This window comes from Lates calcarifer, linkage group LG14 (genome assembly GCF_001640805.2).
Source record: "Lates calcarifer isolate ASB-BC8 linkage group LG14, TLL_Latcal_v3, whole genome shotgun sequence".
Taxonomy (NCBI): domain Eukaryota; kingdom Metazoa; phylum Chordata; class Actinopteri; family Centropomidae; genus Lates; species Lates calcarifer.
Window position 1 is genome coordinate 4,977,711 of NC_066846.1, and position 27,396 is coordinate 5,005,106.

The 27,396-nt window shown below is 40.7% G+C and overlaps 2 protein-coding genes across 8 annotated transcripts; one reads left to right on the plus strand and one right to left on the minus strand.

The window, feature by feature from the left end:
* Nucleotides 1-4,760: 4,760 nt before the first annotated feature.
* pop7 (POP7 homolog, ribonuclease P/MRP subunit) lies at nucleotides 4,761-7,557 on the plus strand. Of its 2 annotated transcripts, none has more exons than XM_018703913.2 (2): nucleotides 4,761-5,094; nucleotides 6,379-7,557. In XM_018703913.2, exon 2 carries the CDS (start codon nucleotides 6,385-6,387, stop codon nucleotides 6,838-6,840), a length of 456 nt encoding a protein of 151 aa, XP_018559429.1. In that variant the 5' UTR covers nucleotides 4,761-5,094; nucleotides 6,379-6,384; the 3' UTR covers nucleotides 6,841-7,557. The 2 variants fall into 2 exon arrangements, with proteins under 2 accessions (XP_018559429.1, XP_018559428.1); XM_018703912.2 differs by having other exon boundaries at nucleotides 4,772-5,094; nucleotides 6,325-7,557.
* Nucleotides 7,469-27,265, minus strand: epoa (erythropoietin a). Of its 6 annotated transcripts, none has more exons than XM_051075538.1 (5): nucleotides 24,915-27,265; nucleotides 10,878-11,008; nucleotides 10,683-10,769; nucleotides 10,317-10,481; nucleotides 7,469-9,295 (listed from the first exon to the last, which is right to left on the minus strand). In XM_051075538.1, exons 1-5 carry the CDS (start codon nucleotides 25,027-25,029, stop codon nucleotides 9,143-9,145), a joined length of 651 nt encoding a protein of 216 aa, XP_050931495.1. In that variant the 5' UTR covers nucleotides 25,030-27,265; the 3' UTR covers nucleotides 7,469-9,142. The 6 variants fall into 6 exon arrangements, with proteins under 6 accessions (XP_050931495.1, XP_050931494.1, XP_018559424.1 ...); XM_051075537.1 differs by having other exon boundaries at nucleotides 10,317-10,517; XM_018703908.2 differs by lacking the exon at nucleotides 24,915-27,265 and adding an exon at nucleotides 15,766-16,247 and having other exon boundaries at nucleotides 10,317-10,517.
* Between the last annotated feature and the right edge of the window lie 131 nt (nucleotides 27,266-27,396).

A 27,396-nucleotide genomic window follows, 5' to 3' on the forward strand; every position in this document is an offset into this window, starting at 1 on the left:
TTGTTTGGCTGCTCATAAACTTCCCACTTCATTGTACTCAAGTCTCCTTTTTTCTTCATGTGGCTTTTCACATTTACTGCTCCTCTTGTCACATCTGAAAGGGGGTGGTTTCCTAATTTGGCATTATTGTTTTTACATGTTTGGTAAAATGTTGCAGTAGACCATTGACAAAACAGACAACATGCAATGCTTGACCCTGATTTGTCCAAACTGTTTAACAGACTCCTCTTGACAGTGACCACAAGTCACTGTCTATACATTTGATTTCTGACATTCTGAACTAGTTCTGAAGATTCAGAGTGAGATCTTAGGTTCTCTGTGTGCACATGCCTTAACAGAACCTGCAACAATAGCAAACTTTTGCCATTTTTTTGGCAATGACAACCAGGAATGAGCCAAGATATCTTAACACTACAGAGAACAAGGTAAACAGAGTCGACTCATATCACATAAGAAGGCAAGGCTTTTCTCCTTCCCCTTCTTCTCTGTGTGTGAGGAAGTCTATGCTCTAAGTAGAATTACTGTTAATTTAGACCCTGTTACTGGTTCTGTCCTACAGCTGTACGTGTAATAGACAAACATTTAAGAAATTCTATAGGTGTATAGGCCATAGTGTGCTGTGGTTGTGCAGTTTCCAAAACCAGACAAGGATCCCTCTGGCTTTGTGACCCAGCTGACCATGGTATTCTAATGTGATCTACTCTGAGACACATGCAGCAATTGGAGATCATTTAAGAGAGAGCTGCATTTATCATTACCAGTAGTAGGTAGTGTGATGGGTCTGAAGCATTTGGGCAAAACAGGGTCAAGCATTTCAAGTTGTCTGCTTTGTCAGTGGTCTGCAGCCACATCTAACCAAACACGTGGAGACAGTGCTGAATTAGGAAACTGCTTCCTTTGCAGATGTGACAACTGAAGCAGCTGAATGCTGAAAAGCTGCATTAAGAGAAAAGGGGAGCTGGGGAAAATGCAGTGGGATTGTTTGATGTGCAGCCAAATAAAGGTTAATGCCAAGAGAGGGACTTTGGAGAGGCTGCAGAATCAGGAGATGAGGAGAAATTCTTTCTTGACAACTTTGTGCTAGCCATTTCCTGTGTAACAAACCAGTTCACTGGATTAAGCTTTGTCCTGAATGACTCTTCAGGATGGCCAATTGTGGCATGAAACGTTTGAGTCGGATTGTCAATTCTGGAAAGTTACAGATGATGGGCAACATGGATACTTGTTAGCTGATGTTAGAAAGGTGTGTGTGTGGGGGGGATTTAAGATGCTATCCAACCATCCAACATGTAGTTCAGATGTATTAAATCCCTCTTAAGCATCTTAGCAGGGTGCCAGCTCTGTGTGTTGAGCCTACAGTCAGATGTGTTGAAATCCAAATTAAATAATGAAATAAAAGGCTAAATCAAAGGATTAAACGCTATGCAGTTTTTGTCATCCAAGTGACAAACCTAGATGGACTAAGCATAAGGGCACCTAGATTCAGGGTCTAGGGAACATCAGATTCCACATGTGTAATCTTTGTAATCTTAAGTATTTAGCCCAGGATAACTTAGGCAGAGGAAATGAAGGAGTTTTCTCTGGTGTTGTCAGGAAATCCCCGACACTAAAATCCTCTTTGTAACAAAAAGGTCAGCTGTGGTACTCACACCCTTAGTTGAGTGACAGTTCAGTCCTGTCTGAAGGGCCCTGTCAATTTAAATCAGACACAAATACTTGTGCTGAAAAGGTTGGCCTTCATATCCAGAGCAGAATTTGTTTATTTCACTCAAAGACCTCAGACATTGTTAGACATTTATTATATAAATTACACCAAAAAGCATATGTCTAATTGTACTTTTTGGATGAATAGTTGGAGGAGTTGGAGGATGCCCAATCCCCATGTGGTGATGCAGTCAGTTCAGCAGTTTCCCACGCCTCCAGAAAAATCACTGTGTGAAGCTGTGACCCAGAAGAGTTGTGTCCTGGATAGCTGTGAGGAAGTGGAAGACCCAGCTGCAACAAACCCTCCTTGATGATGCCGATGCCGCCTCTGTGCCATGTGATTAATGTCTTCAGGTGTGTTCTCTCAGATACATTATTCACTTCTGTATTCTTTGCTCACAATATACTCACTGATTGTGCTTTTCTTTGTTTAACCAGATGTCCAACCTTCAGGAAGTCTGGAATGCTGTGGCCTGACTGGAGCTCACCAAGCTCTGCACACCGCCTTGACCTTCTGACCCCACAAGTCTGCAAAGCGGCCGGCCATTAATTAAGTTAAGCTTTGTGCCACCTAAACAGCCACAGACTCATCCATCCATGTGCCTCAAAGCGTTTAGGGGGCTCTTTCATGCCATCAGACTCCATAACACCACAGCACCTCCTACCTCCACTGGTTGAGACAACCAAACACCAGTCACTGTTAAACTGTTGCCACCACAGATATTATACAACACATTGCACGTGTATCCACATGCCCAAGATCTATTGTATCTATTAATACTATTTGTTTTTCTTTGTGCTGTGTAGGTATTTATGGAATTTTTTTCTGTGATGTTAACTACCTTCCCGCTGTTGATTTACGCCACAGGGATCAATAGAGGTACAACAGAACACAACACAACACAGCGTTCAGCATATGGTTCAACAGACTCCTCTTCACACTGACTACAAGTCACTGTATACACATTTGATTTCTGACATGATTGGACAGCATGTCTAGTTCTAGAACTAGTTCTGAGAGACCTCAACCTGGCAATGTCAAAGTGATAAAGTTCTCTGTAAACATGTGTCCTGACAGAATCTGCAACATTTAGAGCAAAGTTTTGCACATCTTTCCCCCCAATTTGGCAATCACAACAAGGGATGAGCTAGGACGTCTTAACACTACAGAGAACAAGGTAAACAGAGTCGACTCGTATCACATAAGAAGGCAAGGCTTTTCTCCTTCCCCTTCTTCTCTGTGTGTGAGGAAGTCTGTGCTGTAAGTAGAATTTTTGCAGATTTAGACCCTGTTACTGATTCTGTCTTAAAGTTGTACTTGTAATGGAAAAGAGGTATTTAAGAAATTGGGGAAAAAACCCCTAGCCCTACAAGCAAGCGTATAGACCATGGACCCCTACAGAGTCCAGAGAGTTGTGTGCCATAGTTGTGCAGTTTCCAAAACCAGACAAGGATCCCTCTGGTTTTGTGAATCAGCTGACCATGGTATGCTATTGTTATAATCTTACTCTAAGACACATCCAACATTTTCTGTAGACTTGGTGACAGAGCAAACTGTAACTATCCCAAATCAAGAACAATGGGATGATGCTCTTGGCAGAGATGGCCGCATAAGGTCAATATAAAAAAGAAAGCATGTTTAACATTACCACTTGTAGACAGTGTGTGGAGTCTGAAGTATTTGAGCGAATCGGGGTCAAGCATTTCAAGTTGTCTGATTTGTCAGTGGTCTGCAGCCACATCTAACCGAACACATTAAAAACTACTGAATTAGGAAACTGCTTCCTTTGTAGATGTGACAACAGCCTTGTACTCATACAGATCTTTTTTTATCTATTATTCCCATTTTTTTTTTCCCCCCTTTTTCTTTCTGCTGTGTAGATATTTATGGAAATTTGTTTCTTTGATGTGAACTACATTCCCCTGTGTTGTCAAATTTGATTTCCCCTACAGAGATCAATACAGGTACAACAGAACATAATACGCGATACTCAGTAACACAGCACTCAACGCAACCCTATAATACTCGACTCCAACACAGCACTCAACAGGACAAGACACTTGACACACAAGACACAGAACAGAACTGGTAGAAGAAAAGATTTTGGATACTGTAACTTAATTTGTGATGTTGTGATGCTGATGTTCTGAAGTGGGTATTCAGCCTGTAGACAATGTATTATGAAGTTAAAATATGTATTGCCATCTATATTACATATATTGGATACCAAGTAAAATCATTGCTTTTTTCCTAAATTGATTGGCTTGCCTGGTTCATGTTCTCATCAGCATGCTGACAACAAAAAACACTTGTTTGTTTAGACACAGCCTTTATAAAAAGGCACAGTAGTTGTTCATGGTTTGCAACAACAATACAAATTGTTGAAGCTTCCAGTCATCTTTAGGAAATGGTATGTAGGTGATAATCTGTACCTGTAATGAGGTCACTTCATGTATGAAATATTTTGTTCAGCAGTTGTTTGTTGAATAGAGTCCTCTGCTGGTGGAAGGTGAGCAGCTCAAATGAGAGAGATGAATGTGTTAATGGGAGGGTTGTTGGTGCAACATTCATTTTATGTATAATGATTTTTTTGACTCAATTTATCAGCACTCTGTTTGCTTATCATGTAGGATGCATTAAAGGGTGCATACTGTGAAAATGTTGACATACAGTCAATCTGCTCTATATGTACAGTGCCTCGAGATAACTTCTGTTGTGAATTGGCGCTATATAAATAAAATTTGACTTGACTTGGTTGAGCCTGTTGAGATGAAAAGCTCTAAAGTTTCAGCAGTTTAACTGAAAAAAAAAAAAAAAGGTTGAGGTAGCATTTATTAAAAATTATTACTGTCAGTGGAATGGTTAATAACTACCACTGATAAGTGCTAACTTTATTCTGTCAGTGTTGAATTCAGCAGTGCATATAAGAGGCTTGTGAACTCATGTTTTGTCACATCTTCAGTCGACACAGACAGTGCGCATATCTACATATTTTGGCACAAATGGAACTCCGTACTTCTTTAAACCACATTTACAGAGGTTGCATTCTGGTATTTCCTTATAAACCAGCCTATTTTAAACCACACAGAGGCGGTTGCCCATTTTGATAGATATTTCTTAGTTCATCAGACTAGTCAGACAGGCTGCTCATCCTAAGTGGGTCGTTCAAGCTGTCAGAGCAACGATATAAATACCGGGCTGCATCTGCCGCCGCCGCTGCTGCTGCTGCTGCTGCAGTGGCGTCGGCATTCTATCAGACCCGTGATATTACTTCCGGAGCACACGGAAAATAAACTGCCCGGTTGGTCGCCGTTATAGAAAAGCATGCACCTTTATATATTGGCAATGAGATAAAAAAAATCTTTGTCACTCGAGCCCGTCCTCTGAAGGTAAGTGAACTCATAGACACGAGCTAGTCAAAGTAGACGTAAAACACACGGTTGACTAGCTTAGCTGAGCCACTGCAGCTGCGTTCAATGGCGTTAGCTAATGTTTGATTAGCCCCATCTGTGACCTCAGTGCAGCTCCATGGTTCACTCGCACAGCGTGTTTATGTGGAGTTTAAACGTTGGTTTTGCTCCGGGCAGACACTTTATCATTCCTATAAGACTGGGGACGTATGTGAGATTACAATATAGTTTTGAGTCTGCAACCCGCTGGTGGATAACATGCTAAAAACATCGTTTTAATGTTCCCTGACAGGTTTAACGCAGGCAGCGCTGTTTTACTGTGACACTAACGAGGCTAATGTGACTTAACCCAGCCAGAGTCTACAGCTCTGCTCCCTACTGTCACCACTACACTGACACACAGCTTCTCTATTTCTAAAGCGACAGTAACACTCATTGTAGCTTTTAGTAGCCTGCTGCTGATGTCCTTAAGACTATTGTGAAACATACAACTCTCATTAAAGCCATTAATAGTGTGTATGGTAGTTAATATGGTACAGGTTTTTCTTGATTATTTATTTTATTGTTCAGTCTATAAAAGTATGAAAAGTATCCATCACAATTTCTGAAAGGCCAAGCTGATGTCTTCAGGTGTCTTGTTTTGTCCAACCATCAGTCCAAAACTCAAAGAGTCAGTCTTCAGTGATGTAAAACAGAAAAGAAGCAAATCATCACATTAGTGAAGCTGGAAATGAGATATATTCAGCATACTTTTTTTTTAAATGGCTTAAACTTGTAATTATTTATCAATTGTTGTTTTTTGATTTTTTTTTTTTTTTTGTTGAACAACTAATCAATGAATTGACTTACAGTTTTACTTTAGTAAAAAGAATCACTGCTTTTTAGCTGGTTTTATAGGATGTAGAGCTGAAACTACTAGTCGACTGATAAAAAATAATCTGACTACCCTGTATAACTGATTATTATATGTGTTCTTTTTTTAATTGTATCGATCGTATACTCTATGATATATAATACAGAATATATGTATTTCTTACGATTACTTACACTTTATAGACAAAACACGTAATCAAAAAGATTTAGAGATAATGGAAATAACTGTTGGTTAGGGCCCAAGTAGAATATATGTATCTTTGCTTGAAGGTGTCATGTTCTTGTATAATCTGAGCACATTTCATTAATTTCTCTTGACTAACGTTGTTTCCTCAGCATCATCATTTGGCCCCAGCTGCTGCCTAAACACACACATCCACTGTCTCACAGAAAAACATGACAGAGCCACGCAACCCAGGGATGTCTTCAGTCCCTCAGACAGCCCCAGTGCACACTGACTCCACCTCCCAGGCTGTAGAGATGGACCCAGTGGAGTACACGCTAAGGAAGCGCCTCCCCCGGAAACTCCCAAAGAGACGGAACGACGTCTACGTCAACATGAAGACTGATTTCCGGGCTCAGCTGGCACGCTGTCAGAAGCTTCTGGAAGGTGGGGGTCACAGGGAGATATGTGTCCACGGCCTGGGCCTTGCTATCAACAGGGCTATCAACATCGCCCTTCAGCTGCAGGCCAGCAGCCAGGGGGCGCTGCAGCTGGCAGCCAACACCTCTACAGTGGAGCTTGTGGACGACCTGGAGCCAGAAGATCCTGATGAGGCCGGGGAGCCCATGACGCGTACCCGCAACAACTCGGCCATTCATATTAAGGTTTTCTACCCTGACCCTCAGTGACCGTAATAGAGGTGTGCCCTGTATGTCAGGCAGTGTCTCTGGATTAGTCTTTAAGTCCTGTTTGTTTCCTTATAAACCAGTAGACCAGAAAACGCTGTCTGTTGGGACTGTTTGTGTATAGACCTATGCTGACAGCGGCAGGGGACTGCAGAATGGAGCAGACGAGTATTCACTGTGTTGTCTGTATCAGTGAACTGTTGTCAGAATGGACAGCCTTAGTTGACTGGATATGTTGTGCCGTTACTTTTGTCATGTGTTGTACTCTGCCTTTTTTAAGTTTGCATGTCTTGAGGCAACAGTGGTGTGTAATTTAATACTTGAAGAGAGGGCTGTGCCAAATGTACCTGTACAGGTGTCTTTAATTTTCAGGCCCAAGAGTCTGTGCAAATGTTTCATGTCTGTGTACAAATAAGAGAAAAACTTAAAAATCCCAAGTTTACATTTCAAGCAGGTGTTGTTGAAGATGTCCACTAGGTGTCAGTAGTCAGCTACACATGGGCATGCCAGGATGTTATCCCCCTGTCTAACTTCTATGGCACCATGTCACAACAATCTATTCTCAAATGTAGTTTATATCATGGGTTCAGCTGAAGGTCAGAGACTGTTTCATATTATTGAGCTGCTGGTGTTTACTCTGGTCACAATGGATATAGTAGACACTTTTAAGGAAGACCATGTATTTGATTTCTGGAGTTAATTAAAATTTGCTTGAATGTATGTTTCTTTAGTGATCACCTTTGGATCAAAGGCAGGAAGATGTCATCAGGATGCATTTAAGAGCAGAAAGGTCTGACATTGCAGCTTGTATTCAGCATCTAAGCAACAGAAACTTAATTTGTAACTCCATTGACCTGACCAAGGCAGAAGTAATGAATGAAATGGACAGACTTCCCCTTGTTGTGTTTCCATCTATCCTTTCTTTATCCAAGAATAATATTTTGTATTTAAATAGCAAATCATACAGTGATGGGACAAAACAACACAAAAATAACAGGAAAGAAAACAAGTACAAACATCCTTAAAAACATCTTGCACTTACACAACAAGATATAAAAATACGGAAAAAAAACAAGGAAGAACACTTAACTAGTCTGAAACAGTCGAGCTTCCATTTTATAGAAAGCCTCAAGTTCCCAGGACTAACTGATTGCCTGTCTGCCGTTTGATGACGAACAATGGAGGGAGGGAGGAGACCGTGTTAGCGTCAGATTCTGGAAAACTATTTGCAATTACTGCCTCACAGGATGTTAATTGTAAAAGCCAAACAGCATTTTTCCAGGCAGTCTCGCTATCAGTGTATAGAGACATGGTTGAGTGTTGGTTAGGCAGCAACAAAAACACAGATAAACAGATACAAAACAGCTTCACAGTTCTCATGTAACCCTCCTTCCCGCTGACCTCTTGCCCCCCTGTTCACTGTAACTGAGCCTTTGCATCAACTTTTTAGTCTTTTGTTCTGATATTTGGAAGGAACATGCAAACTGGAACAGCTAGTCAGGTGCATACAATCTTTATAAAAAGGAAGACAGCAGCGTGCCATTGCAAATGATGTCAGCACACACCTTTGCTAATGTGTTCAGTGTAATACAGGAGAACAAGGCAAGGAGAGCCCAACTAAAATCTGAAAGATCTGACACTACAACATAAAAAGACGAGCTTTAAAGTAGAAAATCTGTATAAATAGTAATTATATAACTTTTAAAAATATATTAAAATATTCATTGAAAAAAAAATCCAAGAGAAGAGACTAGTGTTTCTGTGAGGCATAGTTGAGAAATGTTAAAGGTTTGTGTGCTTTTTGCAGTTGTATTCAAAATGGAAACCCTGTCTCAACCTCACAGCCCTCTAATTTCCAGGTGCAATCAATATTTTCTGGGTGTTTCACTCTAAAGTGATGAGTGTAGGGGTCAAACTCACTGTATACAAACACACACGCACACTATGTGCAGATTTAAACGTGCACACTAAAGTACACTCACATATACATCCACACACAAAGTGCAAGAGAGTGCCAGTAGAACAGCTATTGGAGCGGTGCTTCCCAAAGGCCTCATTTTGGTCAGTGTGTGCTTCACCATGTCCATGTGTCACGTCTACATTCCAAGGTGCAGTCATCTCCTGTCTATCCACAGCCTAGCTCGGACTGTCCTCTCCTTTCAGCTGCCTCCGCTTATGTGAGGATGGCTGTATCTTTCGTTCTACACCGCTTCCGCCAGCCAGGGTGCAGGTCAACAGTGTTAAGTCCCTCCTCTTGCCTTTGGAAACACATATTAGCTTCGCCTGGAGAAGGGAGATCAGCCGATCAGCTGACATCTTGCTGACAAGCCTGTGCATCCAAAAGGAGGAGGCGCACTTTGCCTCGCAAGAAATTGACATGGACTTGTAGCAGATCGGTAGCTGAGGACACCCTCCATGTTCCCTCAAGCCCTGCTGTGCTTGCTGGTGGGGTATATTCCTGAGAGAGAACACAAAGGAACAGGTTGCTCTTTTAGTAATTTGAAGTCAGTATTTTCCAGTGTTTTCTTTTCTTTTGATTTAATCTCAAAACCCCTGCTACAACATGCTATATTCTGCTCTAGCAGAATGCATAGCCATAAAAAATTCTTTTCAGCTTATAAATTTAAAAGTTAACAGACATCCACACAATCCTACAATAGCAATCTTATCTTAAAACATACTAAAAAATACTCCCCCACAGATAATCTTGGTATTGCTAACATCAATACCTAATCTTTGCAGGCTTATTTCTTTTTATTCAAAATTTGTCTTGGTTTTAATGGGTGTAAACTGCTTACAGTTTAAAACGATGAAAAACGTTTATTCCAGAGAACCCTGAGCCTGGACACAGACTGCTCATTCATATTTAGTTTGTCTGTTTACAAGGACTCAGCTTGAACTTGAATCATTTCACAGGCTGTGTTTTCATAACTTCAGCAATCTAAGAAGCTTGTGCGGCGGCTTCAGTGCCCACAGCCGTGTCGCAAAAGGCTTATGGTTACACTTCTAGAGAATGTCCCATGACACCCCTCAGTTTCTTTATTATGAAAGAAAACACCAGTGTTTCATTACAAGAAACAAAGCTTGAGCTCAAGTGTGAATGTTTTGTCTTAAATAGGAGACAAAAAATACATAGGCTGTAATTACCTAGGTCATTTTTCTCTCTCAAATATAATAAATTAAGATAAGCATTTCTTACTTCAGTGCTTACTCTACGATTACAACTGTAGGTAATCAGAGAGGATTTAGCAAACTTTTCAACATGCATGCAGTACTTAAAGATACTGGCTCACTGCACTGCTTTTACTCAACAACTGTCCTGAACAGAATTCCAACCTTTTTATCACTCAAAAGATAGTAAATGCCACCAAATTTAAGTTGAGATAAATATTAGGCTCTTTTCATCCTATAATTCAAAGTAAGCACAGCTGCTGACCTGCTGTTTCTGAGTGCGTACCTCTGAACCTGCTGTGACTCACCTGGATGTTGAGACTGCGCAGCACAGCATTGATGCTGAGCAGGTTTCGAATGGAGTTATCTATGTGGCTGTGCATTGCTGTGTTGGTGACCGAGGTCCGTAGCAAGCTGAGGGCCTGTTGTAAAAGCCATAAGCCAGACTGCACCTCCTGGGCCTGCTCCAATGCCTTTCCACAAAATGAAGAGAGGGCAAGAGTTGAAGTCTTATAATGGAAGTGAATGGAAGAAAATGACAAAGTATAATTCTCAGAAGATGTTTGTGGTTAAAAGATTATACATTGAACTTTTTATTCCACTTTATAGCTAATCTAAATCTGTTGTCAACTGTTCAACATTGTAACATTCAGCTGTTTTCAGAGGTTACTTACATTTTTCTTCTCCCAGACATCAAAGTCGACTGTGGTTTGGGGAACAGTGACCGAGTCTGACAGGCTACATCCCTCTCTACATGACTTCTACGAAAACAAGAGAGCAGTAACAAATGTTCAGTATGGTTCGCAATATCGCTCCAGCAGCCTCCACCTGTTCTTCTGGCTTAGTGAATGCATGCGTTTTCCTCTCACCATAGCAACTTCAGCGTCTCGTGCTTCCTTAATGAAATGGTCCAGGACCCTCAGGTCACAGATTGGCCTCAGTGGGGTCGGTAGGCCTGGCCGGGTCCACTCCAACACTATCAACAGCAAGGCAAGCAGTCCTGCCATCACAGAAAGAACAGATACACAGACACAGTCACTCAAAGGCTGCTGAGCATCAGAACAGAATGACAATGGAGCTCATTTGTTCTAACAAACAAGCAGCAGCTGTGAGACCCCTTCAAACTGTATGTATTTAGGTGGACTAATATCTAAATCTTGATAATAGATTGGCACAATCTGATATATGGAAGCAAGACAACCCCCCCCCCGATTACATGTCAAAGAGATAAAGTGATGTTAAGGATCTTTTATTGCTTCACTGACATTTAAATTGCCCTCTCGCACTGAATTTTGCACCACAATCACTCCTATGGAAAGTAGAAGTGAAGTTAGGTGTTTTCCATTTGTTTCACTCATCTGCATGACCATCAGTTGAACTTTAACTCTTCTTCAGAGAAGAAGAGTTCCCCTCACGTGTTTTACTTCAACAAACTATTTTAAAGAGCGCCGTACCAGTACAGAGACTGGTACCACAACCACAGTTGATGTATTTTGATAGACTGGACCCCAAAGCAGAGGAGAGGCAAATCAGTCTAAGGGGAAATGTTTTACAGTACTTTCAAGAAGGGCTGAATCGAGAGCAGCTGGACATTTCACCTGTCATCCAAGAGGCCTGTACTGTGTATGCATCTTTACTCACGTCAACACACTACTTTCAGATTCATACAGTTAATATAATACACAGACCAGCTACTGTGCATCTGAACTACGTGATATTACAGTATTTGCCACGGTAAAAGCCATCCCAGATTAAACAAGTGACAGCCATGACGGCCAGAGCTAAACCTGGTCACGACCAGCTCACCTACAGAAAACATTATAGAAATGGCATTTATTTAAATTCCACACAACTCTGTATCTCTTTCAGTACAGTTTAAAGAGAACTGTCTAGGAACCATACAAAGTAAATCACTTATCATCTGTTGTCTTTTTCACATTATAAATGTATGAATACCTCAAGACCTTAGGAACAACTGTGTCTTTTGTAATGCATCTGACCTGTTCAAACTACCCTCATCTCTTGACGTCAGCATTACATAAGTGAAAACACATCTGGTGACTCTCCCTTGCGTCCTATATACGGTCAGCCAACAGCTTCAGGAGTAATGACTTATGATTTTTTAAAAATGAATTTCCTTGCAAGTACTTAATTCCCACCATTGTTGTCCTGTCCTGTCTTCCCAGCCAGAGTTTATCTGATAACATACACTGATGTAGATTATTGATCTCATTGATCTCTCTATATTTTCTGTTCACCCACTGTGAAGTCAGAGGTCGAGTCCTGCTAGCGTTAATTACAAATGTCTGTATAAATTAGCTTCTCTGGGATCAGTCTTTTATAAATATAACAGTGGACTTTACATAAGAAAATTCTATGTAAATATACACATTAGATACCCGCTAGTGATTTTTAGGGCTGTATCATGCTGAATCATGATTCAGCATGACTAGGCAGTATCTCGTTCATTTTGTTTCATTCTTACATGAAAAAAAAAGTGTTATCCTGAACTATGAACAGAAACCTGCAAATATCATGACAGTGCGGGAATATCAGTATCTGTGTTAAACCCTTATGCAGTGGTTCTATAATTAGGCCATTAGTCAGCTTTATTCAGAAATCTAGATACCTCTAACTTTTCCTCAGGGAGCATGAAAGAAACTTCTAACTTCCATTTAAAGCATAACACGCGCTGAACTCTACTTGGCAATGAGAGTGGTTCTACTGTTGTGGGTCATGTGGGCATCCAGCCTCACTCCTCTGTGCCACATGCTGAATACACCCTTTCACAGCAGCTTGGATGTGTGACGCAAAAGGATGATAGAAAATACAGATGATCCCCTCAGGAAGACAGGTCAGATACAGGCTAGATTAAGTTCCCAGACTCCTAGATAACTGGTGCAAATTGAGCCAACCTGCAAAAAAGGTTAGACTTATGTTGCTGTGGGATAAGAGGAAATACTGTCAAGAATTATAATGTCATTACAAGCATTACATTAGTAGTTGTCCTTGAAGAGGTCAACCGTGCATAAACTGTAGCATAAACTCCAGCATCATAGAGGAGACCATCAATGACATGCAGGATCAGTGTCTATAAAACTGAATCACACCATTCCACATGTTTCACAGAGACACTCTCTAAACTCTGTCTGTACATAGCACGAGTGTTCCACAGATTCCTAAACCACTAATAGCTCCATGCCCACGTGTAACAGGATTGCAGCCTCCTTGTTGCCTTGAGCAAGCACTCCAGGAAATGTGAACACACATTCACAAATACACCATCATCAGGTGTGTAACATTCATTAGCACTTACACGCATTTTTCTGAGGCTCATTGAAAAATGATACTTTACTCGTAATGAATAGAAGCCATAAGCATAGCAGGAAATGAATACTGACTGGGACTAATTACAAAGCATTTCACACAGGGAATAAATCCTACTACACTGGGCCTGTTTTCATCTGGTTGGCTGCTAAGTGGCTGCTCCACTTACATTCAACATTAGTAAATTTACTGGTTGTACATTTGTCCACTAAAAGGTAAATCACAAACTTTAAATCTTTGGATATATGGTCCTTCTCAGACCTCCTGTGATACTTTAAGTTTATATTATACAAGCCTTCAAATCCTTCAATCCTTCAAATCAACATTGTGGTCCCAAGTGCACTTATGAACCACCACACTTAAATAATCTTTAACATTCATCAATGTATGTAGAAATTTCAAAGACAAAGTGGCTAATGGCCTCCTTTCTATACACTTTAACATTAGTCATTTTCCTAAACATGGTCACTTTGTTAAATAGGTGTGTGTGACTCAGCTTGAGGATTATCGGTGACCTTTTCACCTCCGCCATTGCCTACGTGAGAATGCATCAATCTAAACTGCGCATGCACACATGCACACACACACGCACACACACACACACACACACACACACTCTCTCTCTCTCTCTACATTCTCACCACAGGAGTGGAATTTGCAGTCCAGGACTATGGCCAAACTAAAAGTTAACAGCTTTGTCTGCTAACAATCAGCTGCCAAAACTGTGTTGCTATTTTGATTTGGAAGCAGTAGTCCACAAGTGGCAGTGCTTAGGATAATAGCAAGTTTCAATCAAGGTATGTGACAGATGCTTTGGAAAGGAGGCCAGATGCTCACGTGAGATGATGCCTTTGACATGTGCTACTTTCACTAACTCCTGTCAAACAGGTGCACAGAAAGAGCTCAGCGATTTAAACCAAGTAGCTGGATGATACTAATGGTTAAATGACACAGAGGGCTGATAAGGTAATACTATTTAAAGTACATCGCAGTGAGGGGATGTTGAATGCCCTGCGACCTCGGCTCTGTTTTGAAGGGGTCTTCCCCATGACAAAGTGCAGAGTTGTAAATAAGTAGCTATCAGATGACACACGTGTGACATAATTTCCTCTTCGGCTTCTCTGGAATCCCATATAGCTGTCAACCTTTAATAACCTTTTGCTCTTTTCTGCTGACATAAGTATGTGACGACTGTGCCAAAAACTGCAGATTCAGCCTTCGCATTCAGTACCCTCAACTTTCCACTCTGCTGTGTCATGCTAGAGAGGAATGACTGGAGATGGATTTTCCCAGTGAACAAGACAGAAAAACAAACCAGTCATCACTTCTGAGCAAGTCCTCAGGAGACCATTTTATCTTCAGCAGCTCACAGTAACAGGAAATAATACATCTGTAGCATGTGTGTGTGTGGGGGGGGCGGTTGGGGGGAACCCTGCGACAGACTTAGTGCCTTGCTCTGCTCAGTGAGGTTTGGGACCAACATGGTGCCTTCCATCAACTTCATCAGCAGCTTCAAAAACAGTCTTTATGAGACTGTAGTGTCCCATACTTAAGTTTGGCTTCATTTAGGAGTGAATTTTTAATAGTTGAAATGACTCATGGCTACTGAGGAGATTATAGTTTTGCATTCTACGAAGTGACATTACACAATCTTTTTCCATGAAATGTGTTTAATTTAAAAAAAAAAATCCATAGCATGAATAAATAGGTCTTAGATCAACTGGATGAGGAGTTAGGCAGAAATCAGAGGACAGCTTTTAGGAAACCCTGAACTCCAGAGACGCTTTAAATAATCACAAGATTATGTGTAATCACCCTTACACGTGTAGGATATGTGAATACTGAACAGCTGAAAGCTACATCCATGCATTCATAAATATGTTCTGAAATACTAAGCATACAGGCTGATGCAGCACACCGCTAATACACACACACACAGTAACGCACGAGGTTGGATAATATTACAAGCGCTCTTACCTCTACCCGTTTTCTGCAACATTCGCAAACAGGTGCCGCATCTTTTAAAAACATCGTGAAAAGATTAAACCTATGCACAAGCTTCACGGCTCAGGTTAAAGGCACCAGTTAAATCCAATAAGTCCAACATGCAAGCAAGTGCGCGGGACCCAGCGCTCGTCCGACCAGCGTGTAAGTCCGTGTCTAAAAGATCTGTGCTGCTGGTGAGAGCAGTCACCTAACAGACTTTGCATCACTGCTGTGCTTTGGCAAAACCTTTTATTTACCTCCCCTAAGGATATAGCGATAACGTGATAGTCCGCAACGACTAGGACGCGCCTTTTACGCACCACAGAGAGCGATTAAACATCAACCCCATGCATGCAGTCCCCCTTTGCGTAAAGCGTGAAAATAGACTTATGACTAAAGCCAGTGTACAGAGAAAAAAATCATGAAGGCATGTCCATAACTCACTGGGAAACTCCATAGCGGTGTCCGCATAGCCCTTCACAGGGTCCTCGCGGTTTGGCCCATAGGTCCGTCTATTGCCCATTAATTGGAAACGAAGCTCTTTTGTGGATCTCTTGCACTTATCCGGTAGGTGTTTCTAAAAACTGATGCTGTTTGATTTTTTATTGATGACTTTGAGAATAAAGTTGCATTGTTTCTATGATGACAATCTAAACTACCTCCTCCCTTAAGGCAAAAAATGTTTTCTTTCATTGTTATCCAAATAATAGGCTATCCCTGTTTATCAAACATTTGGCCTAAAAAGTAAATAATGTCTCAAAAAAAGCCACGCGGAGACTTCCCATCCATTGTTCGGATGATTTTCCAGAGACGCTCATCACAGTAGTATATTAAAAAAAGAACTGATAGTGTAAATATCGATAATAAATATCAAATGAGTTACTTGGTCCGGAAAAATCTTAACGTTTTTAATGTAATGCTATCACTGGCATCTGTCTTTCGTCATGACGCATTCACAGGTCTAATGATGTGGTACACAAATCAAGGCTTCACATAAATCAACCTTATTCCAGGGCTTTTCAACAACCGAAAACATGACTATGAGATTCAGTTTGTTTATTTACATAATCTGTGCAGATCGATAATGATGTGTACTTTCGTTGTTGTACTGTGTGCATCCTGTAACTGCTGAGATGCCACCTTCCCAGTCCGGTCAGTAGACAATACAGTACATGACGCACAGGTACAACTTCAAACACACCACCACCCCCACCCAGAGTGACACATCCTCATGTCATCGTCCATAACTTCCACCTGAGTGACAGTACCCAGGTCGGTACAAGGGCGATGAAACATCATTTTTTAAAGATAGATTGGTTTCTCATACATCTGATAGTATTGTGTGTTATGATTAAAGGAAGAACATGGTTAACTACAAAATAAACTAAACAAGGATGAGGAAATGGGCAATCAGTGATTGGCACTGATATAAACTGACTGATTGTTCAGCTATGAAAAAAAAAAAAACAGTCATCCAGTGGTGTGCAGCTCCATAACATAGATCACAGATGGCTGACAGCAGCAGAAAGTGAAAGAGAAGGAAAAAAGTGAGACAGAAGAGCAAAGAGCAGTGAGACAGGAGAGCAGTGAGACAGATAGCCAGAGGAGAAGAGTGAGGGGGAACTCCTAAATGCTTCAGATCATTCCTACAGGCATCATCCAGCCATGGTGGACTACAACGTTGTTAACAACTGTTGACAGTGAGCGAGTAATAGATCATTTCATTATCTGTGCAGCACCTAATAGGTCCTAGAGGGATTACCATTATGTTTGTTAGTATATTCTTTTTTTTTTTATGGCTATGAAATTGAAATTGTTTCCACAATATAGTTCACATCAGTTGAGGAGATGCGATTAGACTAAAGCGCTCTGCAAGAGGAGCAGATTAAAGTTATACATGGTCAGAGATACACTGACTTTAGATAGAGAAAAGTGACACATTTAAGGGAAGACTTGAATTAAAGATTGGAGAAACAGTGAATGTACAGTGGATGTGTTTATCCTGAGCACAGGACCTCATTGCACGCTTTTATTAGAATGAAAATGATGGGACTAATGTGCTGTGGTTTTTGCAGTCACTGAGTACAAATGGGATTTTTTGGAGCAACATGTTAGTGCACTCCACCACTATCCTCTGAAGAATTGTGTTCATCTCTCCAGCAGAGCTCGGAGACTTGGATAATCTATGGCAAGGAGCATTGAAGTTGGAGGCTTGTGGTGGAGCAAATAGTTTAAAGTTTAAAGACAACTTTAAGCATGGTTTCACACTAAAGTACACCTGACTGCAATTGGACAATTGTCCAGATTTTCCAAATGTCAGCTTTGCAAAGTCTTTTCAGAAGCATTTTCCTTTGGAGAGAAGCTTGGTGCTGCAGTGTTGGTTATACCATGCTGTCGTTCCCCCAAAAAGATGTTTTTTGTTTTGTCCCCACTACCGCAAGCCCATACGTAAAGCCGTAAAAACACACTAAAAGTATGGCATAAAATTTGTGCCACAAATAAAGTTGAATTTGAGAGCACAACTATGTAAGCAAAAAAAATCCTACTAGTTTAAAAGAGAGAAAAAGAACCCCTGGTCTGAGTTATGCTTACTCTGATAACTAGTTAAAACCAACTAATTTGAGTCCACTGACCACAACTGCAGAGAAGAGAGTAGAACAGCAATAAAAAAAAAATGAGAGAACAGGAGTTAGACCAGAAAACAGCACAGAACAGATTAGTACTGATGATGCTGGTGAACACAATAAAACAGATCCTACTGTGATCAGCACATCTCAGAACAAGCTGTTCGAGAATCTGAAGAGAAAATGGGGTGAAAACACAAATGGGCAGTTGAATATACAATACAGTAATCTAAAACAACAAGTGGTTTAACTACAGTATGTTTTCTAATCAGATTTTCACACAGCTTGGCGTCATTGTAGAGACTCGTCGCTTCTCTGTTGTGAGCACTTCCCTCCCATGACCTCCTTTGAGACATCATGATCATTATCAATCATGCTTGATGCACAGCACATTGGTCAGATGAGCTGAATTGTGCTTCTCGCCATGTGTCAAGAAGGAAACTATGCCTGGATAATGTGAGATGTCCTCGGACAACCTCTATTGGGAACATTCCCTGATTGGCCATTAGAGGCTGCCTTAAGGGTAACATGTCAGGGGAACTGCAGCCTGCCCTGTAGAAACTAAGATACTCAGAGACTAAGACATTTCAAGATAACATATGTAATGAACAATGCGATTGACAGACTTATGTCCAAAATAAATTGGACAGATAAATACAACAAATTCTAATTAAGTCTAAATGTCCCTACCCCTCTTGTGGAATACTGATTCTGGTAAAAAAAAAAAAAAAAAAAAAAAAGACATTTCACTGAAGCAGATATAGGAAATGGCACTGATCCTGACCTATGTACATGATAATGCAGGCTATTTCAAGGAAGTTGTCCATATACAGCATGAGTCCTAGAGTTCATCTGTGGTAGCATTCTTAGAATTGTTTTCTTTCAATATGGCTTTCATGTGATACAATTAAATAAACAGGCCTGGGATACACATAGGAGCCAGGACAGAATGTGCACAGTATTGCATTTCATTAGACTTCTGGTTGTTCCATATATTTCCGTAAAAATGTAATAAAAAAATAACACCATTATGTTGTTAATTATGTACATTAGGTACATTAGGTATACATATCCAGTTAGGATATTTAGGATTATCAGTTCAGTGCACATACATTAAAAGATGTCATAAAACATTCTCTATTACAATTCTATTCTCTGAACAGGCGTGTTTATGTCCCATGTTCTCATCCTGATCCTTTAACAGTCCCTTTGGAGCCAGAGTAAAGGAAATATATTGAAATTTCCTGGAAGTCTCCTTGTGTCACAGAGGGCGTCTTCCATGGGCTACATGAGGCTTTTTCATCAGACAGGAAGTAAAACTATGTTTGCATATGCATTATCAGGGACCAACATGCAATGTCAAGTGATACACATAGCTTCTCTGACCCAAATACCTGGAAATACTGATAAAAACTAGCAAGCCCACACGTCAGCATTCTTACTATTTCATAAGTCTATGTAAGGTGCATGCACAACACACACATGCATGTGTACACAAGTGTGCTCACAAATAAAAGGGCTAGAGAGTAAAATATAGATGTCCAGTAAAATATTTGAAAACGGAAATGATAATATTATGAAAAATGCTAATAGCGATAGTAAAGGATTGATAAACTGATCTGTGTAATTATTTAAATTAACACGTTAACTTGTACCTAAGATCCAAGGAGGAGTCTCTGACGATGTTTCAGAAGCATCAAATATAAATTGATTAAACTATCTTTAGGTATTTAAATATGCAATATTCTACATGTAAGTGAGGGTCATTTTCTAGACATTGTTTCCTATGTGTATATATTTCTATCTATACTTTTTTTCTGATACAAGTCAGCTTTAATACTACATACTTTGCACAGCACGAAAAGACAATGTTGACAGATTGTTGCACTGTTTGCTCAAAGGGCTGTTTGCTTATGTCTGAGCCAACATGAGAGAGAGAGAGGAGAGGGAGACAAGGTACGTGCTGCGAGCCATGCTTCATGACCAGGGCAGGGGATTGAGGCGGGAGGTCAGGGATGTGTGGGGAGTGCGGGGGCAGGGGAGTCCAGTCACAGTGACTCCTTGGTTGGAATGGGACACCGTTATTGAATTTAAGATGATTTAAAAGAGGAGGGGTGATGTAAAGTTGGGGATGAACCCAAATGCTCTTTCCCTGTACTACACTTGTTAACAAACAAAGGTTGCTGCGGATGAGGAGGAGAACCTAATGAGGGGGACACTTTATTGTATAGGGGGCAGTGAAAGTGCACAGCTGTTTGTTGACTGTCTGTTCACATTGAAGTGTGCATTTTTGTGTTTATGTGTTTTGCTCTCTCATCCAAGTTTTGGGCTCGCAGCCAGCTAGGTCTACTCCTCTGGCGCGACACAAGACAGGAAACTGACATAAAAGAATGAGGGGACCGACTGGAGGGGACACAGGAGCCAAGACAGGAGCCAAGACAGTAGCCACTGACGAGGTCGGAAGTTATTGTTTCAGCTTACAGACATCCACAGTGACAAGAATCTTATCACTCTATTGAACTTACTGCGATCCCATGTGATGGCCACAAGAGTGGAGAGCATTCCACAACAGGAGCCTCATAACTGGAGTTTCTCCATGGCCAAATGCCACCATTTGCGCCATGAGTAAAGAATTTAACCCCCTAAATACTCTAATTGGGCTACTTGCTGGTCAACAACACAACACAACACAACACTGTGGTCTATACAGGTGTGTACCTGTATAGACCACTTACAATGATTCCTGAAGAATGTTAAGAAAATTGTTCCAACTTCCCTGAGTAAAACAGAGTCTGTCTCTGTTCCAACGCCTGCTATCTTGAGCACTGAAGTCCGAGTTCATGTCCCATCAAGAAGTAAGCAAGTGTGTCAAAACAACAAGTAGCAACTCTGAAAGGCTGTACTTCGGCACAGCTTTGCTTTTAGCTACATGCTATTGCCAGAATGCTAACATGCTGATATTTAATGGTACCACGTTCACTGCCTTAGCATTTGCTACTTAGCAGTTAGACTGATAGGAATATCATTAGTATTGCAATCATACTCCAAGGAAAATTCTAATTAAAGGGAATCACCAAAGTCTTTAGAATACATCCTCTGGGCACCATATATCTGTACCATGGCAATCCACCTAATACTTGTCAAGACTAAAAACTAAAAACTGTCAATGTGCTGGTGGCATGAGAGAAAAGGTGAAAGGAAAACCAAAATTTGTAGGTTTCTTCCTTAACAAAAGTTCATGAAAATCCATTCAATAGTTGTTGAGATATTTCAATCTGGACCAAAGCAGTGGACCAACAACCCAACACTGCAAGCCATAGCCATGGCAGGAGAATGGCTAAAAATTACAAGGTTAATTCCTTGCCCAGCAGTTTCCAACACTTTCTCTCAAGACCAAGTGTACTTGTGTTTTCTGCTCAGACAATTAGTCCTCATTATACAGCTGGAATACCATCAAGTCTTACTTCAAAGAACTTGTTACTGACCCTCAACATCCTTGCATGTTTTAGGTCATTTACACAGCATTGCTCTTGAAAATGACTTAACCACCAACATCACGTCCTCTCTCTGACCATACTCCCGCTTCTTCATCTTTGCCACCCAAGAATGTGTCCCTTATGTCTTGGGTCTCCAGATATTCTGCTGCTGCCCAATGAGCAATTCTCCAGCTGGATCATTAGCTTTTTTCTTCTGGTCTGGTATTCTTACTGTTGCCAAGCTGCCTTGTGTGGTATTTTTTTCTGGCCTAGCTGCCCCTATCCTTACACCTTCTGTTATCCAATGGGCCTCTCATCACTTGTCATTTCCACTTCACCCCCCACCGCCCACCCCTTTTGGCTGTCCCGTCTGCTATTTCCCTAACTTGCAAGCCCTGACTGCACACCCTGTGCTGCTTGAGAGTGCAGGTCATTACATTCCAGCCCAACCTTTCACCTCCATTTATATTCTGTGGGTCTAAATTTATATTGGAACGAGTCTGTCCTTAGATGTACACACATTGATTTAGGCTTTCTCTGAGTTCAGTCTGGTTTTGTCTGGTTGGGTTATTTACACTTTAATGTTCAAGTAAAAAAGAACTGGCAACATAAGCCTGATAGACAATAGGACAATTGTCTAACATTAAGTGATAATCTGATTACTCCAGTGTGCTTTCTCACTTCACAGCCACAGTAAGTGGAGTAAAAACACTAGAGCATTATTCTAGGCTCTACATCTCATTTGTGCCTTGCTCTGATTTACCTATCTCCATTTGCACCAAAAGAGGGAAAGAAATACTGTGTATTCCAATGTAACCTCAGGGTTCATGCCATGTCTTGTTTTGCATCCAACTAAAATGCAACTTGCTTTCTTATCTAATCCACCTTGTTGTTTTCTCTTACTCCATCAGCTCCACACAACTTCCTGGCAGCACTGTGATGGAACATACTTGCCATTAGGTATGTTACTAATTGTGCATGTCATTCTGGCAGCATAATTATTATAATAAAACTGACAGTCCTGGTTTTAATTTGTGGCCATGGGCAGCTGGGTCCATGGAGGTGCAGTAGTTGGCAGAGGGAGAAGTAGGGAAAGGACACATTTCTGGGAGGAACCAGTGCTGATTATCTGAATACCAGAAGTGACTTCCCCTGGCCTCACCTGTCTCAGGAAGTTGGTGATCCACTGACAGATGACAGGCAACACAGTGAGCTGGGAGAGTTTGGAGGAGAGAATTTCTGATGGTGTTAAACACTGAGCTGAAGTCCACAAAAAAGATCCTTGCATATGTCCCTGGGCAGTCAAGGTGCTGCAAGGTGTTCAGTCCCATGCTGACTGTGTTGGCCCAGTGGGCAAACGCCAGGGGGTCCAGCAGATGTCCTGAGGCGTTCTTCAGGTGGACCAACATCAGTCATTTAAAGGACTTTATGATCATGGATGTCAGAGCGACAGACCTGTAGTCGTTAGCTCTTTTTATATAGCCTGTTTAAGGCGGGAATGTTGTGCCTTTATTCTGCCTCACTATTTTATTCAAATGGTATGAACACAGAATGTGAGGCCAGGGTAAGCCAGCAGTGTCACAGAGCCATCTGTGTAAAAGGGAAAGCTGGCATTGTGAGACAGGGGTGTGATGTTTTAATGACCAAGACACTACTGTTGAAAATGTCTGCTAACTGGGGAGACGGTGAGGTCTGGGTGCTTTTTACTTTACAAAGAAGGGTTGAAATCACTCACCAAATAACAGGGTAAAGGCAGTTCCAATATTAGAAAAGCTGGTGAGGAAGCTTCACAGATGTAACTATGTCTGTACGTGCCACCGCAGAACATCAACAAAAGCCCAGGTGGCGACAAACAAAATGAAAGACCTGCTTCTGGCCATGGAAGGTGAGGAGAAGGGTCACTGTCAAGTGGAAAGACAAAGGGCCAATGAAGAGTAGTAGAGGAGAAAGTCACAGAGGGCAGAGAGAGAGGAATGGGGGGCTGACAGACGTGAGCCAGCAGAGCAAATTAATGTCTTGGGTGACACATTTCGAGAGATGTAGCATGTGATGCAGGGTCAGGCCTGACTTCTGCTGGACTGGATTTACACGCATACCAGCTCCTGCACTATAGCACCTAGCTCCACCACCAATTCAATTTAAACGTGTTTCTTTGCACATCATTTTTAGACAATAAAACACCTTTACTTTACCCCTCCAGTTTCTTTTGTTCCCTCACAAACATGGTTGCATCAGTCATAACGAATTATACAAGTTATTATACAAAGGCAGCAAAGCTAAAGCGTATAGAATGGACATAATTGCTTCAGGGATAGCATGGTGACCATGTGCTTGTTCAACCTGATAAGCAATTCAGCCAGGCTCAGGGAAATTAGGTCACTCATTGTTCTCAGGCAAGAAAAGGTCTTGTTAATTTTACATATATTGTGTAAAACACAAGAGACAACAACAACATCTGATTAAAAAAAAAAAAAAAAGTGGTAGAAACATCATGTCACATTCACTTGTCTAGGCACCGCAGCAACCTTTGGGACCTCACGTCTAAAAGTATTTTCTACCACTATCCTCACCCAAACAATAGTTAAAACTACGCTGTCATCGATCAAGAGATTGGCGATTGTTGAATCCCTTCATCAGGCACTTCCCACAATGGTAAGATGGGTCTGGGATTATACTAACTAATTTCCACTCACATTTAACAGTTATGGATTTCTGTGGGCAGCGATGTATGATGTAGATGTATGAGCAGCGAAATGTACTTTTATTAAAGTATAAGTAATGGCATATAGTGTGTAAGCTGTAGCTGCTGGTGCTGGAGCTAGTTCAAACTATTTTATATCCAGTTTCATATACAGGGATACCAGATGAATCTGAAGTTGAAAGCCACTAGTTTAATCTTTACAATGTGTTGTATTTTAAAAGCTTGTCATATTACCCACTGTGTATCTCCATTTTAAAAGTAACTAGTGCCTAAAGCTGTCAAATAAATGTTGACAGTACAGTATGTCCCTCTGAAATATGGGCAAGTAGAAGTATAAAGTAGTATAAAATAGAAATACTCAAGTAAAATATAAGTCCCTAAAACTGTACTTAAGTACAATACTTGAGTAAATGTACTTGATGTACACATCTGTGAAGCTGAAACAACAAAGAGACTGAACGAATACTATTTTATCCTCCTCTATCGATTACACCGCAGCCTTTTCTCTCTCTTTTCATGTCTAATTTTATTTAAATTCAGTTAAGTCAAATTCCATGAGAGCAGTGTTCATTAGGAACGAATAATTACACATGTACTTAAAACTAAGAAGAAAATAATTTCACAGCAGATAGCAAAACCAGACAAAATCAATATGATAAATAAAGAAATATTGCACAGTGATCAATGAACAGGGTCAACATGTCATACGAGCTTGAACACAGCTTCTATCTGTATGGACAAACATTAATTGTTAAATAATTAATTGATTGTAATGCAGGCTGTGATTCTTACCTGCAGCTGTGGTCCACAACAGCTTGGTGAATAATGTGTCACCCTTTCCAACTGTTGTCGGCTGGTGCGTCATTGGGGGTGATGATGGGAATGTGTGTACCACTGAAGCACACATGGGATACCCCCATTTGGCAAATCATCTCCTGAACACTGCACTATTCAGCAGGCAAACAGCAAGTCTAAGCTGAGGTTCCAGAGGTAAATGAAAATGATTCTGGATGATGATAGAGCGTTTGAAGCATGAAGGGACTTCACACAGTTCCAGGCATCTGCATAAAGACTGGAGCCAGTTGGTCAGCACTGGCTTTTAGACAGGTGGGGGAGATACAGTCTAGACCCAGTGCTTTCCTGGTTTTCTGTTTCTGAAAAAACTGGCTCACATCCTCTTCATGTATCTTAAGGCAGCCTGTTTTTCAGCTTCGATGTGTTGTGTCAGTCAGTTCATCCAAGTATGCCTGTATGCCTCCGTCAACTGCTCCATCTGCAGAATTCTTGAGTTATGGCCAAAAACATATGTCGAGAGGTCACAGTAACCTTGACCTTTGACTGCCAAAATTTAATCAGTTCATCTTTGTGTCCACATGAAAATTTGTTCCAAATTTTAAGTCTTTTAAGTCTCTTTAAGTTTCAAGGTGTTTCTGAGATATTGCACTCATGAGAATGGGACAGACAGACAAAGGATGAGCAGACAACACGAAGACATCATGCCATGTCTGTGACCAGCGCAGAGGCATAAGTATGTTCATCATGTTTAAGTTGCTACATACAAGTATTCTATTTTAAGAGAGAAAACAAATGAAATACCTTGTGAGTATGGTGTAGATTGGTCATTGGCGAGTGGACTGCACTTATATGGCGCTTCTCTGGTCTTAATGACAACTTGGAGCTTTAAACTGCATGTTCCATTCACCCACTCATACAGAGGCATACCTCATACCACGGTAATTTGGGGTTCAGTATCTGAAGGACACTTCAGCAGGTGGACTGGAGGAGCCTAGGAATGAACCACTGACCCTCTGGTTGGGGGATGCCCTGCTCTACCTGCTCTACCCCCTGAACCTTGGTTTTGGAATGTTTCTCTTTCTGTGTTGAGAGGCGCCAACTAAGAGAGACATCAAACAGAAACATTATCTGATAGGCCTTGCCAAGACTAACACTTGCATCACACACTCCAGTGTAAAACACTGGTCAGAAAATTTGATACAACAACAAGAAAGCATTAACCACACTGATATAACTGATACAATGGAGGATAGGGAGGAGGTAAATATGGCCCAGTGGCTTAAATATGATTAATAACCTATTTATAAATAACCATTTCAAGTGGCCAGTGCACTACTGAATATGGATGGCTGAAACTAAAACTGGTATACCTGGTTTTATCTGCAGGACATTCCTGTCACACTATGACTAATAACTCAAATGTGCATAATCAACCTAAAACAGTAGCAAAATAAATTGAAATAAGATTAATTTAAAATGCAAATTAATTACATTACCAAAAAAAATTCTTACCAATGTCTGATAGAAACACACTGTCACTTCTTATGCTAATGCTAATTCTTAACAGTATTAAAGCAGAACATAAAATGTCCTAAAATCTTACAATCAACAGATCTTAGTTTTTCTGCTTCTAAATATAACTTGTCACATACTGTAGCTGTTAAAAACAAAAACTTACAACACGATGCATCAAAGTCCACAGAAGTTATCTGTTCAGTTTCAACTATTTCATTCACAAAATTTCTAATCTCCAAGACAAAAATATTGTTCTATTGTTTTCTGTGGAGCAATTTTAAGAAAATCCATTTTGGTTGACAGAAAGGCCATTATATTCTAGGTCCAGAAAGATCCTAATCAAAATACAATTGTTAATTACATTCATACAATGGCTTGTTTTCAGGGATAAAGATCAAGAGAGACTGTAGTCCTGATGTCATGGAATAAGACACTGCGCCATGAAATCTACCAGGTTTCCCATTTGGTCTGTCACATTTCCTCTCAAGGGACTAGACAAGTGTTTCTGCTGCAGACAGGGGACGCAAAACACATGGAGTGCATGGCTGCAGAGCTGTTCCATTCTTACCCCAATGTCTGTTTATTCTAGTATGCTTGTTGCCTCCGAGATATTTTAGGTTCCATTGTAGTTCTTCGACCTCTTTGTGGAAATTCCTCTTGGGTTTGTTTTCATGGCTATCAATTTTAATGGCTGAATGAAAAACTGCCCATTCTTCAGACAAGATAAAACTACTACTTGTCTGTCTCAGATGAGACACACATTTATAAACAGGATTTCTATCAAGTTATCTCATAGACATTTAAAATGCTGCGCTCAAGAAAAACAGGTTATAGTCCCTACTGTACAAAGATAAGTTCAACATGCAATTTTAAAGTTAAATCAAGGGTTTTAATATAATATACAACAATGTAATTATCACTGTGAAAATTGTCTGTGTTATTATTTTATTTCTCCAGGAATGAG

What these genes read in the sequence shown, in the direction of transcription:
- pop7 (XM_018703913.2), top strand. Translation starts at nt 6,385, where the DNA reads ATGACAGAGCCACGCAACCCAGGGATGTCTTCAGTCCCTCAGACAGCC.
- epoa (XM_051075537.1), bottom strand. Translation starts at nt 25,029, where the DNA reads ATGTGTGCTTCAGTGGTACACACATTCCCATCATCACCCCCAATGACG. An exon ending in GAGACGCTGAAGTTGCTATG is followed by an intron (nt 10,770 to 10,877) that starts GTGAGAGGAAAA and finishes TTGTTTTCGTAG; the next exon opens with AAGTCATGTAGAGAGGGATG. An exon ending in TGCGCAGTCTCAACATCCAG is followed by an intron (nt 9,296 to 10,316) that starts GTGAGTCACAGC and finishes GTTCTCTCTCAG; the next exon opens with GAATATACCCCACCAGCAAG.